Source organism: Empidonax traillii, unplaced genomic scaffold (genome assembly GCF_003031625.1).
Source record: "Empidonax traillii isolate 1590-97213 ecotype Southwest subspecies unplaced genomic scaffold, ASM303162v1 scaffold57:size2250009, whole genome shotgun sequence".
Classification (NCBI taxonomy): Eukaryota; Metazoa; Chordata; class Aves; order Passeriformes; family Tyrannidae; genus Empidonax; species Empidonax traillii.
In genome coordinates, this window is record NW_020955250.1 from 1,095,809 (window position 1) to 1,117,539 (window position 21,731).

The window sequence follows — 21,731 nt, forward strand, 5'->3', positions numbered from 1 at the left end:
TGTGACTCAGACCTGCAACTAGAAATTTTGGGAGGATATAGGTGTGTTTGTATGTACCAGACAGTTTGAGTAGAGGGTACTTCCAAGCCCGAATTTGTTTGTGTTTTATTGTGTGTTGCTAAAAACGTGAAGGGTTTTGACAACAGAAGCACAGAGCATTGTTTGTTTGTCAGAAACAACCACAGTTCTTTCACTTGGGGTCTCTGCAGTTTTATATAGATTCTTCTTAGAGCCAAGTACGTCATCCTGTACACAAGGGTAGCTGCAAGTTAAGTGAGCCGTTAGACAAGGAGTGTTTTTTTCTCTGTCCTTCATCCTTGTAACTTAAGCCTGTATTCACTTAGCCCAACATCCCCAGGTAGAATGAGATCTGAGTTTTCATACTGCATATGCCAATCTTACTTGTTAGATCTATGACCTATTTTTTTCTGTTTTTTAAAGACACTTCAGAATTATTTCACAATTAGGATGGCATAGGAGAAGCGCAGTTTCTGCTGAGACATATATCTGAATTGTTCAAGGTCAGCATAGAAAATGGAGGTAGTGACCTATATTCCTTGACTTACCTGAAGGTCTGTGTCCAGAACAATTTGAAAGTGATCTCATAAGTGTTACAGCTTTGTACAATGGCAGAAAACTCCACAAACCTGACTCTTTGAAAGAAACTTTGTACACAGTACACTGCCCTGAAACACATTTATAACCTGGTGGCGTCTTTTCAAAGAAGCAATCGGATTTCATATTTAGCTTGTAATTGTAGAGAACATTCTCCTCAGAGGAAATCACTGGTGATCAAGGTCTGAAGCAAACTTCATGGCTAGTGGCATTAGCTGTTGCTGGGCTGCAGTTCCCAGTAGTGAAAAGTGGTCTTCAACCTCTTGCAGAGAAGAGACATTTAACACTGAGGAGGAAGAGACCACTACAGTAGTGGAGGGATGGCATTCAGAACCACGCATACCAACAGAAATGAGAAAACAGCATTTATAACATTATAAAAGTCATGTTAATTTTGTTAAGCCTGTGCAGTCCAGGATGTTGAGCATTGATAGTGAATGACTCCATTGCATTTATCTTTTTGTACCTGTATGTTTTGGGTACCTAACTCAGTTACTGCCATGTGGCTTCTGATGTATTTGCATGTCCCTAGGATCTCAGAGAGCGGGTTAGTTTTAACTGGTGAAGCTCTCTGTATGATAAACTTTTTTCTCTTACTGATGTTAGCAAATAAGGCCATTGCATCTTGAAACGGGGAAATAAGAGTTAATCTTTTCTGCCACAGCAATGGCTGATGGCTTGCTTTTGTCCAGCAAATTGTTACTTCCAGTCCTGACAGCACCTGATTGAGTATTTGATACTGCACAGTCTACCAGGTACAGGGGATTTCGAGCTTGGTTTGCTTCCTTTTTTTAACTATCTGTGACTGAAAAGCAGCAGAGTAGAGATAACAATCTGTTTAAACTGGACCTTAATGATGTACTGTGTATAACGAAGCAGAAAAGACTGGATTTTGCCAGAAGAGCTGAATGCAACAGCCAGAGATAATTAATTGCTTTTAGAAATGAAGAACTGTTGCGATAGCAGCCATTCCTGCAAAGAGGAGCTGGCGAGTTCTAGCAGAAACCCAATCTGCAGCTGGAAACAAAGGCAGAGACTAATCAAGTGACTTGTCAAAGATTATTCAGGAGACCTGTTAAATAAACAGTGTAAGAATCCAGTCCCTTACTATGGACAGAATTGTCCACTAGCTCTGAAGGAGTCAGTCTTTATGCTACCCAGTTTAAATCTATTACTGAACTAGTTAGTTACACTTGCTGACATAAACTAGCAACATGCAGTTAAACAAAAATTTGAGAAATTTCCTACTTGTTTTGACTACAAATGATTTTTGAATAGATCCATACACTAAAGGATTGCCTTTTTTTTTTTTTTTCTTTCTTTTCTGCTACTGGAGTGGTCACTGGTTTGAGTTTATGATGCACTGGGGCTTGGGGAGAACACAATATAAACTCTTCCTGACTTTTTGGATTTTAGTATTCAAGTAATTGTTTTTTTAAAGAAGTTCTTGAAACAGTTGAATTGAATGAAAGAATTGTCATTTTCTTGAGATTTCTGCATTCTTTGTAGTCTGATGGTTAGGAATAGATTCCCCTTTCCAAGTAATGGCAGGAGGTGACATAAAGAGCTGTTTGCAAGGTTATTTACCATATATTAGGCTTGGTCTGGGAGCCGAGGGAACAGGTTAATTTGAGTTACAGTGAACAGTGTAGCATGTCCGGTGATGCAAAAGATGAAGATTCCTTGTTACTTGTTGGGCTATTGGACTTTTCCTCCAGCATTACTCAAGAGGTGTTTCTAGTAAGGGGCACTGAACATTCTAGCTAATTTCTAATGCTAACCTACAGGTTGCAAGCATGAAGTAGTTGCTTTTCCTAATGGAATTCTACAACACGTTGGTTTGTTACTCTGGCGGTTTTATTTGATGCAGTGCTTAATGCTGGAAATGATTTGCATAGCATTGCACTAAGTATGAGCCCATTAATTCCGTAAAGTGTGGGACCAGTTTTAGCCTCAGTGTCTTATTAAACAAACCTAATTTACACAAACTTTTTGAAAACCCTTGCTGGGTTGGGATTTTTTTTTTTTTTTTTTTTTTAATGTATGTGAGTTTTTTAATTTCTGCAGCAGCAAACTATTTTAGTAAGGACTTCCAGTACCCTGTGCAGTCTGTTGTTTGTATTGCCTTCTGTTTAGCAAACTTTATCTCTGGATTTCAGCAGTAGACTGTGCTGAGCAAACTCTCATCAAAAGTAAACTTTTTTGCCAGGTCCACTTGAATTCCATTTTAATCACTTGGAATAAATCTCAAATTTCTTGATGTCTGTGTCTGTTCATTTGTGTGTTGGTTTGGGGTTTTTTCTGTTTTATCCCCACCCCCCTTTAAAATCAGTTCTGTTTCCCTTCTTGCCTGCACACTCTCACCATTCAGACAGAGCTCCTGTGAGCAGCAGTGGTAGGAGCTGAGCAGAATGAAGTGCTAGAAGTGCTATCGGTGCCTGTCCTGGGCCTCTTGGTTGCCTTCCCATGGAATGTGGGGGAGATGAGAAAAAACAGGAGGGAGATGAAACAGGCGGGCACAGCCTGTCCTGGAGCCTAGAAAGGGCTCTCTTTGTCATTCCTGCATCTAAATCACCTGCAAGACTCTGAGTGGGTAGTTAGTATATTTTTTTGGTGTAGGAAGGAGCGAGTAGGCTGTCTCTTGCAGCGAGTTTATGGAATAGAAAAAAATATTATGATTTTCTGGAAGAGAAAAAAATGCTTGACTCCATTTCCCTGGTTGTGTAAGCAAAATAGACGTCAATATTTACTTTATTCTTTCTTTAGCTTCCTGCTTTATTTTAAAAATATATTAGATACATTTCAGATAGCTTTCTGTAGCCACTTTGTTTTAATAGGTAATGAGAACATTTTCAGCTGTGTGCACAGCAGCAGCAGATGGTTCAGTTGTTCTGATCTGCAGCTAATAGAGCAATCACTGCACATCCCGGGTGTATGACAGGCTGACTTCACACACTCTGTGCAGAAGGCAGGGCTGTTCTGAAGACAGGAATGTGTTTGCACTTGGCATTGCAACCTGAAAATACCGGTTCTTTTTCATACTCCTGTTGCTTCTCTGTCCTCCATGGGGCCCTCTGTGAACTTCACGGCACATAGTTTAAAAAAAGGAGTGTTGCTAAGTATATAATTTATCTGTATTAGTTGCAAGGTGACATTTGGGATTGATCAGATGAGGTGGTGTTCCCTGGGCATGGTGACCCATGCAGGACATGGTGTGTAGGTAGTTTGCTCTGGCTGTAGAGTCAGTGCAATTAGGTTGAATTAGGGTGCCGTGTTTCCTGTTTAACTGAGTCACCTCCTTTGGAGGAGGGAGCTGTTGGCCATGTCGAGGAAGGAGATCTCTCCCACTAGCCATGTGTTAGATTTTGAGCTGTAACTTCTGGGATGAACTCTCCAGCACTGCGATTATATACAGTTATTTTGGGAAGCACAGTGTATATGTGTAGGTGTTTCTCTCAATCTGCCATCCATAGCTTCTTTTTCTTATGCTATTGTACACAGTAGAGGTGAGACCATTATTTTGGCTTCATGTCTAGTATACAGCTTATAATTAGCTAGGTGAGGCAGTAACTTCTGTCCTCTTGTGATAGTTGTTTTAATGTCACCTGTGATTTTTGAGAATTAGGTAGAGCTGAGCCTAAAGTCAGGACATAGATGGCTTTGCTTTTACTGCACTTGAGTCATCTAAAGAAAATGCCTGGAAGCCAACAATATTTATTTTGTCTCTCCCCTTCCTGCCTCAAGTAAACATCACACACAACTGAGTGCCAGAGTCTCCAGCTATGATTTATGCCTCTCTTGCACATTGTCACTGGCTGACCTACTAATGTGTGAATTAAGTGTTTGTTTGGACAAGATGAAAATTCTAGTGAAGTGGTTTGTTAGAATGTTTTTCTTTTCTTTTAAGTAGAAAGTACATTCTTGAGGACTGGCTTTAAATAAGGTACTACAGGATGTTGTTCAAAACTGACAATTTGCATTTTAAACTTTAAACAAAGGGATCTTCATTGAGCATGGAGAGAGCTGTGAATTGTGAAAGATTTGGATTAGATTGTTTTAACAAACTACTTGTTATTCCGGGATGGTCTTCACTAACAAATAGGGGTTTTTTTTCCTTTTTTTTTTTTCTTCTGGGAGAATTCTTTATTGATAATTCCGTTAAATTTATTTATTTTTCAGCATTGGCTGGACAACACAAAAAGCATTAAAAAGCAAGTTAAAAGTAAGTGTCCTTTCCATTTTCTCTTGGGGTCTTGACATACAGGAAGCACAGAGTTGGAATGGGTGGTGGGGGCAGTGTCCTATGAGGGGTGACAAGACCCAGTGACAAAAGTCCCACGTGGTGCTACTGATTGTTTAATAACCTCTTCCCTCTGTAGCTCATATTACTTTACTCTAGTGTTCTTAATTAAACATGTTATAGGCTCATTAATTATAGTTAAAGTGGAGTTGAGACAGCTGAAGATGTTTTAGTGTTAGAGATTGTTATCCTTACTGTAGGAAAATGTGTCTTGGAGCCTCCATCCCTTGGGGCAGTCCTGAATGCCCAAATTTCTGTTCAGACCACCAAGTCCTTACCTGCTGCACAAGCCTTTAGTGTGGCTTGGTTGTTTCAGTGGTGTGGCTTGGGTAAGATGTGGCATCGGCTGATTGTTGTTTAGCAGCTTCCTTGGTCTGCACTGTGGGAAGTCTTCAGGGATTTGTGGTGCTGTGTTAATACAACAGAGGTTTTGGAAGCACCAAGAGAGAGAGAAATTCCTCCTGTCAAATGCAAGAATCAGCAGAGCGCTGCACATTTTTAAAGAACTGTTAATCCATCCTTTTGCTGAATTAACTCTTTGCTTTCCAGAAAAGATGATTGTTCAGTAGAAGGGTCTCTTAAGTCCCCATAAAATGTGTCTAAACTTTTGTGGAATAGAAGGGTCTGAGATGTCAGCAGTATTTCCCAGAGCTCTGGGAAGGTGTTGCAGAGACCAACAGCGTGCCTGAGGGTTTAGTCAACTGCAGAGCCAAGATGCACAGCTTTCTTGGTGATGGATAGTCCCTTAAATATAGGGATTAACCTAGATTCATGTGCTCTTGGCAGGCTGAGTCAAGTTAGTGTGATATGACTGTTGGGTTGACTTGTAACATATAAAACTATTTCGTGTGCATATTTGTGTCCTTTCACCCTGATGTTCTTCACGGATTTCCCTGTCACAAAGGAATTCCTGCCTTAAGACCTTGTGGTAGGACATTGCCAACCAATTTCAGTCAAGTTTTGTGATGTGATTCTGTGTAATAAAGAAATGTCTCATCCAGTAACTGTTACTGCTGTCTTGAATGAATTCTGCTTCGCAGTTGGCCCACCGTATTGTCTGCATTTTCGTGTAAAGTTTTACTCATCAGAGCCCAATAATCTACGTGAAGAGCTAACAAGGTAAGAGGGATTTTATGTGAGACAGGTACCCAAATAAGGCCAGGGAAATGCTTTGTGGTATTTATTTAAACAGTTCTATGATGTTTCAAAGAGTTCCTTAGAGCTGCTTGCTAACTTGGCTTTTTGTAAATGCAGCTCTCTTATCCTAATGTACCTGTCTTGAAATGCATGAGCTGTGACATAAAGAGCACTAAATATTTATATATTGCTTAATGCACTGTTTTTCATTAGACAATTCTGGCATCTGATCTGAGTAGCTTATACACAATGGACAGAGGTTTTTACTGAAGAGAACAGACATTATTGCTCTGTCTTTATTCTTCTTAAGCTGTATTTAGTTTCAACTGCATGCAGTCATCCTGTCTCTAGGCAGAAAAGCATTGAATTGCAAGTTAGAGCTTCACTTTGGCAAAAATGAAGTTCAATGAGCATTTCATTGCTTTTGTGGTCTTTGTAGAGTTTATGGAAAGGGAAAATAGTATTTTGCTGCCATGTTGACAAGTGAGTTGACAGTATTGTATGTGTAGGATTGTAGTATCAGGTGAGCAGCAGTTTCTCTTGATTAAAGCATTTCACAGATTCATTCATAGTACTGCATTTCTTGTTGTGCTGAGACCTTATTGGGGTATTTTGAAAGAGAATGCAACGAACTGTCTGCAGTATAAATCTGTTATAAAAGGTGTTGTTTCCTTGTATTGTTGCCACTGCTGCTGATCCCTCAAGTTATGTTTTCGTCATAGCTGTGAACATTTAATACCCTCAGCCATTTGTAATGGCGTGAAGTGCATTTGTTTGTTGTTCAGGTCTATGTCTGTGTGCATCTCCAATCTGCACTTCAGCCAAATCCCTGGGAGTTCTACCAGGAAGATTATAGTAGCATTACCCCTTGCAGCTGTATGTGCCCTGTGCAACTTCATATTTACATGTGGTAACATAATGTGATAACTGCTGCTTTTTAATGCTTCCCTGCAGATCTGGGAAGTTTTACCTCCCCATTCATGTTAGTAAATAAATATTTAGCACTCTTTAAAAACAGTAACTGTAAACAAAATTGGGACCTACATTTGTATCTACCACTATGAAACATTTTCATTCACCTTGACTGAGTTCTGCCAGTCAGACCTTGCTATACAGGTTTTAGCAGGGCAGACCTGAAACCTGAGGGCTTTTGAACGCTGTCTGCCTGCTTAGCTAATCCCCCCACAACAGGAGAGCAGCGAGTCTTCCTTCTGTTTTGAGACAGTTTGACACCATAAGGAAGCAGAAGCGGTGGGAAGCAGAGCTGTGCTGTGGGTTCTCGATGTCACTGGGGGCTTTCTCAGGGTTCCACCCTTGTGCAGCAGGACAGGCAGCTGAAACCACTTTTCAGCTTCCAAGGTGCAGCTTGCTCATGTTCTCTGGCAGCTTCCCATCAGATGCCGCCAGTCAGAGGTCATGTAACACAGCATGGGAAGTGCTTGAATTGTTTGCAGGTGTTGTGTGGCTGATAAGCACAGACTGGTCACACCCACTGTGTACTCATTCTTTTGATATCTAGGGTCAGTACCAAACAAATATATTCCCCATGGAGGGGGTAGTGTTCGAAAGGCTTTGGATAATAAATGGTTTGGCAAAGTATTTGTAGATTTCTGTGGGACCTGTAGGAAAAACACCTGCATCTCTTTTGTGTCTGTGCATGTAAGTATGAGGAGACACAGGCACACGCTGAAGCAGAAGCAATGTCTTTGGTGTTGTGTAAGGCTTCTGGGCATCTGTGCTAGAATTCAAAGTGGATACCTCACAGATGCCAGTGTGAGAGTTGATGAGAGTTCCTCTCTTTTTGGAGGAAGGCTGTGTACCACAATGGAGCAAGGGAGCTGCTCTTCGTGGATGTTGGATTGGAAGAATTGGTGTTGCACACCAAAGGGATTTGTATTCAATATTTGCCCAATTTTTAAGTGGGCAGAGTACAGAATAAGCAAGGCAATGGAGGAAAGCTGCCTTTGGAAGTTGGAAAGGCCACAGCCTACCCTTAATTTTACTCTCTTTGCAGTCAGCTTTTTGGGTTATATTTTAACTAAGCAATCCCTATTAGAAGCATTTATTTTTTCAAGACTTCAAAATAACCATTCTCTTATGAGGTTGGTATGTCTGTGAATAATGAAGGAAATGTAGAAGATGCAAATTGGGTTTTGCCCACGTAGGAACAAAAGAGAAAAAAATTATATTTACTTGGGCATCCTGTTTCTTTTTTGATGCAACACTGTAGGTCAGCTTTTGACAACTTCTAACTTTGGATTTCCTTCATTTGAAATCCATGCAAAACACGAAAACCCAACTGATGAGCCTTGAAAGGTCATAGTGCAGTTTCTTCAGTCTTGAAAACCCATATAAAGAGTAGAAAACATTTTTATTTGTCAAGCTCTAATTTAGTCCTGTTGACTGAGTGACATATTAGAACTATTAGTCAATGACTTATTTCTTATTTAATCCTACAGGTATTTATTTGTTCTGCAGCTGAAACTGGATATTCTTAGTGGAAAGTAAGCAGCCATTTAAACAATACAGTCTGTCTAGCATGGAATTTATTAAACTTTTATTTGATAATCAGAAAGTTTTTCTTAATAATGTTATTTTTTGTCTAAAATACTACTTTTCTGTGCATGAATGTCAGCAATCCTTAAATAATGTAATGCTTATCTCCTATTAATTTGTTGAAAATCTGCTAATCCTTTTTTGTTTTCTTACCCGAAACATTACTGTCAGTTGTATAAGTTGTCTGCTAAATAGTGTCAGTTCAGGCTCTAACAGTGCATTTTTCTTACGGCAGATTGGAATGTCCTTTTGACACAGCCGTCCAGTTGGCAGCTTATAACATGCAAGGTGAGTAGGTACGAGAGGGGAAGGATGAAGTTTCATGAGCGGCTCTTATTTACTCTTTTATTCTGTCCTCACTGTCTACAGAAAAGAGATTCTACCCAGACAGTAGTGATCCAGTGTGAAACACAGCTCTTTTTGATTGTAGCTGTGCTGAGAGCATATACAGAAAATTACTCGATTTCTCTGAAACAGAACAAGAAGGTTCAGAACATAAGCAGCTTTGCCCTAAACTTGTTTTCTTGAGTGCTTCTGTGCAAACCTGTCTACTTTGACACAAGATATGGGTTCTGCAGTCTTCCTGAATTGCTTTGATGTAGTAACACAGCTCACTTTTATTTGATCGTATGATTTCTGCCACGTGTTTTTTGTTGTCCAAATGAGGTACAAAATTGGTTTTGTTCTGCGCTCAGTTGAAAAGTCCTGTATATAAAATATCAGATTTTGATTTCAGCTTATTTGTAGGAACATCTTAGTGCCCCGTGTTTCATGCTCATACATGAGCATTCACGGTTGAACTGCACTTGTTGATATTTCAGATCCTTGTTCTATCTTTTTTCTCAGCAATACTGCACTATGCTTGAGCCAGCTGAGATTTTATTAATGAGCTGTCTTTAACTTTTGATTCCAGCTGAGAATCCAGCATCCATGGCTTTGCTGAGAGCTGTGTCTGACCCCAAGTTGCTTTTATAGGTTGTACATCACTGATCTTCCTGGCCAGTGTCTTCTGTTGTTTAGTTGAGGGTGAGATCTTAACGAGTAAGAAGTTTGCTGTGTTTCCAAGCAGAGGAGCTCACAAAATAAAAGAGGCTTGAAGTTTTACAAGTGTCTGCTAGAGTAGGCTTTTGGGTCCTTACTGGAGGATATCGATATATGGCCTTATTCAACCCAGTTTGAGTCTGCAAAAAATCCTGGAACCTCTGCTGTAAAGCTGATGTACAGTCCTGTCTGATGAGGAGGCAATTTGGAGATGTGCCATTTGTTTGTGCTGCACAAATTCTCTGCGCCACATTCATCTTATAAATCAATGCACTGTTGTACTAACTTTGCAGGAGTTAGGTTGAACTAAGTCACCTAATGGCTCTAATCATATTTATGTATAGAGAGCTGGGGCTAAACTGTGAAGCTACTTGCCTTTTTGACCTGCTCTTTGGTGTGGAAGAAAAACAGTTAGAATGCATTCCAGAGTTATAAATGTTAGCATTGTTAGAGCCTTAAGATACAGGTTCAGTAAAGAAGATTTTGGAAAAACAAAGTGATCTAATTAGGCTATATGTCCATTTCTTTTTGTGCTCCTTTTTTCTTTCCTCTCTCCCCAATGAGGTCCATAGCAGGGCTTTAATCTTACTGTCTGACAGCTGTGTACTTTTATTTAAATCAGCTGGAACCTAAGCTGGCTTTGACAGCATTCCTTTCAACAGAGGCAGGCATTTTAGTGGGAGTAAATTATTATAGAACTACAGGCTTCCTCAGTCAGCATTAAAAAAAAAAAAAGGAGGGGGTGAAAAGACTATTATTATGCTTGCAGTGTTCAGGAATCCAAGAAACAGGTTTTTAGATCATTTGTCACTTCTGTACCTGTGGAATACTGTGTGCACTTATTTGACTTCTTCAGGTCTTCACAAAGATGTCTGATTTTTTTTCCTACACAAACATTTCTTCTGTCAGAAAGAGCAGCTATTGGCCTGTATCAGACTCACAAGGTTGAAGTTACAGAATTACTCCTAATTTTTTGGATATGAGCTGAACATTAAGAAGCAACTTGAAATCAGTGGGAGGAGCACTTAGTGACTCTGAAAATCAGGACTTTTTTTAAGAGTCCAGCTGTGAGTTTCAGCATTTAGGCACATATCTATCTTTAAAAGCTGGACTTGTTAGCATCTGTGGAAAATGGAGGTTGTGCTTTTGGTGTGGCACACCCATTGACTAGTATGTTCCAATATACTCTGTAAATAGCATCTCTCACTGCCCCTCTGAGCATGCAGCAGTGGACTAGATGAGCCATTTGACTGACCCTGTAGGGCATTTATTATGTTCTGAGATGAAAAGGAGAGCAACAAATGAACAGCTGCATGACTGTGGCCTGACACAGAGCAATTTTAGCAGGACAGGGTGATTTTGAATCATAAAACCAGAAGCTGATTTTTAGAATGGACAAATAGTTTTATGACAAGTGTCAGAACTGGGTTTGCATTTTATAAATCTCAAGAGATTTGTTGTTTTAATAATTTAAGGCGAAATTCCATTGCAACTTTAGTCAGCTGTCATCTCAGTAGATACTTCAGTGATTAAAATGCTGAAAACTTTCTGCAAGAAAGAAAAAAGGTAAACTTCAAGGATGTTGATAAATTTTCTTTATAGGAAGCTTGTTAAGGAATATGTGAATAGCACTTCGTAAAAATTAATACAAAGCTTTTGTGCAGACCGCACAACCATTTGTTCAGTGTCCATAATTTCCCTATCAAAGAAAATGACACTTCAAAAATAAGGAGAACTGGAGGAGAAGAAGGAATGCAAAAAGAAGTTTAGTATTTTAGATTAACTAGAGAAGTATGCAAAGTTCCGCTATATGCAAAAATATCCACTGTGTCTGTTGGGAACAGTGTTTAACACTGCTGTTCTTTTGTAGCTGAACTTGGAGACTATGATCCTGCTGAACATGTCCCTGAACTGGTGTCTGAGTTCAGGTTTGTTCCCACTCAGACTGAAGAGATGGAACTGGCTGTTTTTGACAAGTGGAAGGAATGCAGGTACTAGATCTTCCAGTGAATGCTACCCAACTGTTTGCACTGATTTTTCTGTGGAAAGAATGTGTTAAGAAGATGCTGCTGACGATTCTTCTGTGGTTTTGTTCAGAAATATAATTTTAATATGGTTCTGGCATAATTTCTAAGAGGATATAATGTGAAAAATGAAACTTTTCGAAACGTCTGAGTAAAATGATGAGGTATAAAACCTTGCAGTTCAGTAACTTTTGCAGCTGCGCTTCCAGATTAAAACTTACAGAAGTGACCTTGGTGTTCATGACAGGGTACAAGTGTCAGCAGTGTTGAGGTTTTTCACAAACTTTCACAAAGTTCTTCTACTCTTTCCTCATATACCAGTTTTTCCTTTCTGGCTTTTTCAGGCACCTACCTAACAGTAAAAATTTTATTTCAGGGGGCAAACACCAGCACAGGCTGAAACTAACTACCTAAACAAAGCTAAGTGGCTGGAAATGTATGGTGTAGACATGCACATAGTCAAGGTATGTTTAACCACAGCGTAGTGACCTTTGGAAATGATAATGTTGGCTTTGTGCTGCATTTCAACACGGGTTTTACTTTAAGGGCGGGGGGAGGGGGGAATAAAAAGGAATATTTTACTCATACAATCTCTATAACAAGTGGTCTGGCTTTGTGTCAATATTACAGTCACTCCTTGGTATATATTTCTAGAGGATATCTTTAGTCCAGGCATATCTGCTCTGTGTTAAATATGTGATTGGTGTGGCAGTATGTACTACAGTTTGTATTTAACTAAGAGTTTTGTGAAAAATCTTAGTAATTAAAATTGGCTGGGGTCCAGTCAGCTGCTAGTTGAAGAACTACAAGTAAAAATAGATCTCCTGTGGAGAAGGAAGTGCAGTGAACTGCATAAGGAGGTCCCTATTACACAGACAAATCAAGAATCTTTAGTTTTCCACTTTAGTCAGCCTTATTGAAGAGTTGTAAACAAGAGAAATCCAATGCATAAGATCATCGAAACATGAGAGTTTTGCTGTCTAAGCAGATATGTGTGTAATTGTAACACTGGGCAAATAAACTACATGATCCGGTGGAGTAAATTGGATAAAGGGTCAAACACCAAAATGAGTATAATCTGTATTTTCTGGCAATTAGGCAAGAGACGGCAATGATTACAGCCTGGGACTGACACCTACGGGAGTTCTTGTCTTCGAAGGAGACACGAAGATTGGCTTGTTTTTCTGGTAAGCTCTCTGATGTATGTTCAAATGTATTTTAGATTTTTACTCTTTTGTTTATTTTGCGATAACAAAAGAAAAATTTGTTTGGGATGTGAGAGTGCTGTGAATATTAGGTACCTTCTCAGGGAGTTCCTAAGAGAGTTAGACATAACCTGCACTTTCTGTTCGTCTTGCAGGCCAAAGATAACAAGGCTTGACTTCAAGAAAAACAAACTCACTCTGGTTGTTGTTGAAGATGATGAACAGGTAGATAAATATCTGTTTAGTTACATCTCGACCTTGGTTATACAGCACTAGTTTACATACTCCTGATCTCTATATTTCATTTCTGAGAATTAGCGTGGATGCCTTCAAGACTTTTTATTGTGACATGGCAGGGGGGGAGGTGGGAAATGAAGGGACTTAAGTGAAAAATAAATGGACTTGAGTACTTTTTTTCTCACCTGTTTTTAAAAGCAGAATGCCTTGTGAAACTAGACCAGATACTTTTGAAAGAGTGTGCATTGCACAAAAAAGTTTAGAAAAAGGCCATGTACTATATTTAATGGAATTAATTCCTTAAGCAGGTTCCAGAATTGTTCCCATGGCAAAGAAATTGCATGGAGCAGAGACAATAAAAAAATGAGCATCGATAATTTGAGGAGATCCAATTTAGAAGTGAAACCATGTTAGCCTGATTGAGAAGTAGCTTCCTATTGTAGTAGTGTCTTTAATTTGTAATTATTCAGAGGTTTGACTTGTTAAATGTGTGGACTTTATAGCCTTTTCCAATTTTAGACAATGGAGCAGTTGTCATTAAAGCTTCTGAAAAAGTTGATATTTCTGCCTAAAATATTTTTGAACGTATGTTTCAGTATTCATAGAACCCAAATTTTATTTGGCTTGCATGGAATGGTAGCTTTGACTTATTTAGTCCCTTCGTAAGCCGTCAGTGTGCTTTATGTGCTTTAAGGGAAAGGAGCAGGAGCACACTTTTGTCTTTAGACTGGATCATCCCAAAGCCTGCAAACACTTGTGGAAATGTGCAGTGGAACATCATGCCTTCTTCCGGCTCCGAGGTCCTGTCCAGAAGAGCTCAAGTCGATCAGGCTTCATTCGATTGGGATCTCGGTTCCGATACAGGTCAGTGTCGTCTGTCCTTTAGCACCTCTGTTCTGTCAGTTCCTGCTGCTCTTGGATTATGCATGAAAATGGGAGAACTTGGTTTTCTTTTATCTGGGACAGTGAAACTTGCAAACTGAGTTGGATTATTGGTTTTATTAAATCGTATGGATTTCCCCCCCTGTATTTTTTCATTTATCTTGGTGATTCTGGTCTGTTGCAGTTGGAAACCAAAGGTTTCTCAAGGTTTATATTCCTTAAATAGCATATGTAGTACATTGTGTTTTATAGATCACTTTTTCTGGAAAGGCCACAGTTTTTAGATATACCATAGAGGATGGATGATTAACTTGCACAGTTGGGGTCATGGCAAGTTTCTTGACTTCCGAGTTCCCAGCTGTTTGAGGGGTGTTAATGCTTCAGAAGCCTCAGATAATGCCTGTTCTGTGTAAGGCACTGCTAGTGCAGGTAGCAGTCTATGGAATGGCTTGTGATTCCAGAGTAGCCTGCAGGATGGTGTTGGTTCCCCACCAGAGTTGGTAAGAACATGTGGAAGGGTATGGGGCATTGACCCCAGGCAGTGTGCATATATTTTTCATTGATTTCCAGCATCTGTAGCAATACCGTGTAGCCTCCTTCAGAAAAGATCAGTGGTACCAAGGAGTCAGCAAAACATGAGGGTGCCACTGCCATGGCCGTAGAGTCTGGCCAAACTTGAATAAAAATACTTATCTGGGAACAGGAGCATCTAGATGCTAGTTTTTAGTCCTATTATCGTTCTTTATGAGCTTCAGCAACATTAGTTAAGCTGTATTCTCTCCTAGCATTTTTCAACCTCTCCCAAACCTCATGCACTGTGACCACAAATATATGTAAGGGGCAAGTGTGTTTTATCAACTGCTTAAGGTTTAAGGAGTGATTGCTTCAGCCATTTGTCTTGGGAAAATGGGGTGAATATTAGAATGTTTGTAAAACTCTTTCCCTCTTTTATGAAAGACCCTTTGAGGTGTGAATTTTGGGTTGTTTTAATAGAAGTGAGATCAGATAATAGGCTACAAATTGAAAATAGTGTTGTGTTTTTGATGAGCAGTGTGTCTCTATTCCATCATTAAAAATAAGTGATTTATGGCTTTATACTTTCACATGGCATTTTTAGTGGGAAAACAGAATATCAAACCACTAAGACCAACAAAGCCAGGAGATCAGCATCGTTTGAAAGACGGCCCAGCAAGAGATATTCAAGACGAACACTGCAAATGAAAGGTAAAAGAACTTCCATTCTGAGAAGTATAATCCAGTGTGAGAATCAAGTATTCAGCTCCTTTAAAAGTTCTGTCTAGGAATCCCTCTGCAGCTACTTTGCCCTTCTCTTGAATTTTCAAAATTAGGTTTTCTTTGCCTTATTTAGGAGACTACATGTATTTATTAGAAAGAGCTTGTTTCCAAAGCATGTCATTCCAGCTTGCTTTGCAGGTAAAACACCCATGAAGATTGCACAGTAGGTCTCAAGATGAAGATGGAAAACTTGGGTCCAGGAAGCAGTGATATATTAATGATAATATTTGAAATTTATGAATAGACTTGAAAATTTTTTTCATTGAGGTTTTTTTCATTGTTGCTGGGGGTTGCACTGTGTTGTCACAACCTGACAGCATGTGATGCTTTGGCTCTTATTCCCACTGTTGCACAGGTCAAGTATGACTGCCATGTCTGCTTTCACACACTTGCTTAAGTCTTACTGCTTGGTTTGCTCTTCACATTTTTGCATGCAACTTTTGCTCTTTTGGTCGCCTTGTTTGAGGCAATGCTAGGTTATTTTTATTAATCATATACTTAATTCATAACCTAATTATAAATTAAATTTTAATTAACGCTTTGTATTTTTGCAGCACACACTGCTAAACTGGAAGAAACAAGGTGAGGTGCATTCCAATATTTGAGTTTCTCTCTTTGATGTTTGCCACCTGTACTTGAGCACGTGTCTGCAGAAGGAGGGTGTACAGTGGTAGCCTTTTAACTGTGGTTTTGCCGTGGGTATTGTGTTTGTTTGCTTTACATAAAAATTGCAGTTCAAAGCAAAGCTCTTGTGTTGTTGTCACATAGACAGTTTTGCCAGACTTGCTTACTAGCAGAAGAAGTTTGATTATGACAGCTATGATTCTTGCTGGATATGAGCTGTAGTTCTATGTGCTGCCACGTGAAGAGATCAGGTAAAAGTGTGTGAGGATGTCTTCCTTCTGAAATCTGCCTACTCTGGCTGTGTCACTGAAGTACATCATCAAGTGAAGGTCACAGAGAAAAGATAGTAAAATAAATATTTGAAATAGGGTCGTGATTTTATATTCTGTACAATACTTGAGTTTATTTTTATATACTTAAGTATTTATTTTTATTCATGATCAACATTGAAAACGGGAGGCTTTTTGGTTTGTTATTTCTGTACCAAAGGTCTTCCTGGATGTGTAAGTTCATCCTTGCTGTTGTAATGTCAATTACTCATATGTATCTGAATCACACAGTTTTCATACCCTTCCTGAAGGTATGAAGCCTAAAAGGAACTAAGAACACTGATAGTGAAGGAACTAAGTCACTCAGTTCTGGTTTCTGCCCTTTGCCCTAATAACTTGTGAACATCACAGTGTTTAATTGCAGCCATATTTTTTTTTTAAAAGTAGATGCTTATAGATGTTAAGCACCATGAGGAGCTGGGCAAGGAATGTCAAAATAACATTGGAAAACATCATGTTTAATACAGCTCAGTGTTTTCTGTTTGTAGCAGGAGGGTTGATTCTTTGATGAGAGAGGGGGAAGTATTTGAGAAGTGTGGGTACAAGGCTGCAGTTACTCTCTCTGACCTCCTGTATTGGTTTCTATTTTTATAAAATGAGAAAGTATTCTTCCAAACTGGGTGTCATTGAAGTGCTTAAAGATCCTCTGCTGCAAAACGTAACCATCTGATTAATCACAGCTCTCATCATGCTATGTTGTCGAGCCCTTCTCCAAGTTACAGCCTGCTTAGGTCATTCTGAGAGTGGGAAGAGAAACTTCATGAGCAGTTTCTTCTGATAAGACTGCAGTCTCCTGATCTGCACCTAGGTGTGGCACTGCTGTTAGTCTCCACAGCAAGCTATGGCATTTCTGAAACTCTACACTTCAGTGTTGCTAATTGAAATGCATCATGAAAGATGTATGTTGTTCCATTCTTCTGTGTTAACTCAGCACAGGGGAAGGTACTGCCCAGAAGGCATTCCTTAGTATTTCTGTTAAATGTGGGCTATTCTCTGGTAGCTTCCACATTCTCTGAATAGAGAAGGGACAGAGTGGGGAAGGGGCAAGGAACAGCTTGTTCAGTGTTGATGTTATGGTATTTTAAATAAAATAGTTCTAAAGAGTCACTGAAGTAGATACAGAAATCTGTTTGAATTGTCAGCTTGCCAGGTTGGATAGTTATTGTCCAGACCGTAAATCAGCAGATTAATGGATCGTAGGAGATTGGAACCTTTTTTTAGATTAGAAGTCTGGGGAAGAAGTTTGCTTTGCGTGATTTATAATGCATAGTTATTGTATAACGTATAATGCTTTTAAGTCTCTTGAAAATGCGAAATGTCTCTTGCAGATTCAGAAATCATCAAGAATAGAGATATTTAATTTATCAAGTACAATAAATATTTAATAATATAAAATTACTATTAATACTGTGTTGAGCTGCTGTGCACAGAAATTTGAATAGCTACTTTTAAGTCCATTAGAGTCCATTCTGTATGCAGAAGAAACTCATTAATTTTTGTGATAAACTTTGTGATGTGAAACTTCAAATCAGAAGAGTTCTGGTTATGGAACAAACACAGTATTACAGCATGTAGGTGAACTCTAAACAATGTCATATTTGCTGGGACTTTAACTAAAACTGTATAATTTTTGCTCTAAACGTGCCCCACTCTACTGCTGAATTAGGAAGGCTTTTTAAACCAAACTAGTTAAGGAAAGGAAGAGGAAAAACCAGATGAGTTACAGATAAACTGCAGCTTGAACAAATAAAGAATAATGTGGTACCCTCAGTTACCTAGAATGAGACAGCTGACCTAAAGCATAAGTTATTCAGTTTTCTTTGTGAGAACAGTTAAATACTTTGAAAATATCTTTGTGACTCTTCATGTTTCTTTCTGAAAATCTTTACAGTTCTATCAGTCTGCAAAAGCAGTTTGTTGATCTGACTCAGTTTTAAATTGTTCTTGTCTTTCAGTACTGCAAACAATGCTGTTATCAGCCAAACTAATGGATCACAAGTAAGGACTCTCTTTCATTAGTTTTAAAGGTAGTTTTAATGTGTTTCAACAGATCTGAGAATTTTATTTGCTCTTGAAATCCAGTAATTGACCAATCGAAAGTTAAAACATTTAACTACTAAACTGCATGCCAAGACATGACTGCTAATTGACAAGCAAGATAATTGGTTAGTTTAGCTGAGTGAGGAAGATACCCCATGCCCCAGTACTCTAGAAATGGCACTATTTATAGATACAGATTTTCACAGGTACACAAAGTACTTTCGTGTGAGAGTTATTATCCAAAGCACGTTAATTTATATGGTAATTAAAATTTATAAAAAAGGTGGGAGTGTAGTTCTTTAGCACCTTTGTTGTTCCTGATGACAGTATTTTTTTCTCTGAAACAGGGGAATGCACACATAAATTAAAGAATATGTTGTTAGCAAAAATTCTTTGTTTTCTGAAATTGAGAAGGAAATCAGAGATACCTGTCTACTCAGTACTTGTACACAGAATATCCTGTTTCACTGAAAAGGGATGATATTAGTGTAAAGTAACTCCATGTGTCAGAAAAAACAGGACTAGGAGTTTGTAAAGACAGTATCTTGCTTTCTGGAGCATTTCAAATAAAGAGTGCACCAGAAAGGGTCACATATTGGTGGAAACAAGATTTTGGGTTGTTTTAATATTAAAATACTCGGTCTTCACTGATAGATTGCTGCTCTGCCCAACCTTTTGCCTTCTGTGCAAAAGGAGTGTTTTTTTTCAGGAGCTGGTATGCTTCAAATGGCAGCCCAAAGACGTGCAACACAAAGGTGCCAGTCATTATTGCACAGTTTCCTACAGAAGGAAAACATTAGTGCATGAATTTAAAAAGGACACGGCAGGCCAGAGCTCCTTATCGGAATCTTTGAGCAGCCTTGGATTCACTATGATCCCAGTACTGTGTGCAGTACTGGAAAAGACTGGGTGTAGGTGTCCAGTGCCATGGAAGTAAGGGAAGACAGTGGCCTTGTTTTAGTTTTGTGCATAAGAAGAAGTGGTGATATGTTTTGTTCTCTGTAATGTGTCATTGCATCATTAGTGTGTATGTAATGACTTGTTTGTGTTCTGTCTTTAAAGAGCTGGAATGTAAAACCAAACCTACCTGTCCTAACAGCGGTTCCTTCTGCCCCAGTCTTAGTGGAAATAGAAAATCTCCCCAGGAGCCCAGGAGCCAGCCAGCAAGACAAGAAGTGGTATGTTCTGCTTTGCTGGGAAGTGGATTTTGTTTGCTTATGCATGATTCAAGTAGCTGTTCCTTTATCTGTACTTAAGTAAGCTGCTCTCCTTGTATCTTTATGTAAGTTGACAATCAAGTTAGTGATCATGCAGCTGATTTTTTTCCTATGAATTATGTGTGGCTTAGTCACTGCCAACGAAAAGAAAATTTCTTCAGGGGCTGAAGTAGCATTTTCAAGTCTTGGAGAGAGCTGTTTCCTTCTCATTTGCCACAATACCCTTTGTAATCCTTTGCTTGGTATCTTGGACCCAGGGGCTTACCTTGATCCTTAGGATAATACAGAATCTTGTAAACTGGCATCCTTGTGAATCATCTTTTGAACCTTTTGAAATGGGTGACTTTTCTCATGATCTTGGGAAGAATGGGAGCTTGAGGAAAATGTCACAAGCTGAAGATAAGAGCTTTGATTTAATGTAATCAACGTATTTGTTTTATGGATTGGATGCATCTCAAAACAAGGACGATTTGTTTGAAGATAGATAAAAGTACATATCATTTAACTTTTCTTAAACTAATTCTATATTACGAAGCTATTTTCAAACCAAAAGTGACATATATCAACCCAGTTCTTGTGCACATGTCATCTTAACTTCTTCAGCTTCTTGTGCCTTCAGAGGCAATATGGCTTATCCTAGAAGGATAATTCTGGCTTTTGCCAGACGCATCAGGAGTAGTAACAGTGGAATGGAGTGACACAAAAGCTCTTATCCTAAGCAGTTTCAGCCCTCAAGAGAAAAAGTCTTTCTGCTGTTGTCAGGCATATGAACCTGCTTTGCTGCATTATCTCTTAAAAGTAGATGATACCTGTTTCTAACAGTGCAATGACAAATATATTTTAATTTCATAAACTGTATTCATTTAAAGACTTTTAATACTATTGCTTTTGGATGATAAGGGGGGTGGTAATTCTGATTTGAGTTGCATTATATTGAAATTTCAATCAGAACATATGATCAATGCTGTTTTTCTTTCTTTTGCCCTTGATTTATCTAGTATCTGAACTCTGTGCTTGTCTATGGTGGGATCCTGTTGATCGCTCGATTCCTTCCGTGGTGGTGGGTGAAAGGTGGTGGTCTCTTTATTCTTCAGCATTCTCAATATGGTTTTTGTTTTGTTCTTTTGGTCTAACTGCAAGATGAGTGCTAGAAACCTGTATTTCCTTTGGTGGAGATGTTTGACTCTTGCTCCAAGCAGCTCTCCTTGGGTACCTGGCTGGTGCTCGTATTTGCAAGGCTGCTGTTGCTTATTGAAATCTCAGTGCTTTTGTTCTGAAGCAGAGAGGGCTTGATAGCCAATCTGTTTCAGTTTTGGGTTTGGTATGCCTGATTTAGGATTAAAAACTTGAACCTGTCTGTCATAACATTGTCAAGGCATCTAAGCATACGTGCCAGCTGCTGCAGGGTGTAGCCTTTGTATAGAAGAGTGGGAATGAATGTGAAGTGCACCTGCATGTAACCCAAAACAGCGTGTTGTAAAGAAGACAAACTTCTTGGCAATTGATGCATTTTAATTGAGAGTGCAGTGCTTGTACTGCGAACGTGTTATGTTTCTTTGAGACATATAATTATTACTGAAAGTAGTTGTCTTCTGGTTTTAGTGTGTTCACTGGAAACAGTACTGCCTGTAATAAAGGGCAAATCCAGCTGTAGGAAGAAGACAACAGTTTGGAGCTGAGTCAGCAACTGAGCTACACTCTGGTGTCCTAGATGGGAAGTGGGGTTAGGTTAATATAATTGCCAGAACATACCTATTTATTGCCAGAGGCTGTGACTTGGCTATTGCACCTGCAAGAGTGTCTGGGCGCTGCTAACAAGGTCTCCTTCCAACTGCTACTGTCTTTAATTGGCCTGTTTCTGCATGAATTATCGTTACTTTCTGTCAGAAAAATAGTCTTCTTTTAGAGAGAGCTTGCCAAGGATTGTTGAGAACACCAAAATCTTTTGGACTGTGGACTTGGTAGATACTTGGATTGAAGGAGTTTAGAAGTAAGGTCCTGACCTCATGAATTTCTGTGCTCTGCTTGGCAGATGCCTGTACTGGCTACCTGGCAGCTTAGATCCCTCCTAATGTCAATGTTTCCTTTAATTTAAAATGTTAATGCTGCAGCTGCCAACAGCAATTGTGCCAGACTGTAGAAAGTACTTTGCCAGACAGAAAGGATTTTAGTGTGGGATTTTTTTTTTTTTTTTTTTTTTTTTTTTTTTTTTTTTTTTTTTTTTTTTT

General features: G+C 39.0%; 1 protein-coding gene across 3 annotated transcripts in view; it reads left to right on the plus strand.

Moving 5' to 3' along the window:
* EPB41L5 (erythrocyte membrane protein band 4.1 like 5) overlaps window positions 1–21,731 on the plus strand; it is a 54,712-nt gene that overhangs the window by 12,024 nt on the left and 20,957 nt on the right. For all 3 annotated transcript variants that reach the window (XM_027879737.1, XM_027879736.1, XM_027879738.1), the window contains 13 exons: window positions 4,795–4,837; window positions 5,956–6,034; window positions 8,512–8,556; window positions 8,844–8,896; window positions 11,520–11,640; window positions 12,050–12,137; window positions 12,772–12,860; window positions 13,034–13,103; window positions 13,810–13,979; window positions 15,115–15,221; window positions 15,848–15,875; window positions 18,202–18,244; window positions 19,349–19,464. In XM_027879737.1, the coding sequence (XP_027735538.1) occupies window positions 4,795–4,837; window positions 5,956–6,034; window positions 8,512–8,556; window positions 8,844–8,896; window positions 11,520–11,640; window positions 12,050–12,137; window positions 12,772–12,860; window positions 13,034–13,103; window positions 13,810–13,979; window positions 15,115–15,221; window positions 15,848–15,875; window positions 18,202–18,244; window positions 19,349–19,464 (1,052 nt within the window). The remainder of the gene's footprint in view (window positions 1–4,794; window positions 4,838–5,955; window positions 6,035–8,511; window positions 8,557–8,843; window positions 8,897–11,519; window positions 11,641–12,049; window positions 12,138–12,771; window positions 12,861–13,033; window positions 13,104–13,809; window positions 13,980–15,114; window positions 15,222–15,847; window positions 15,876–18,201; window positions 18,245–19,348; window positions 19,465–21,731) is intronic.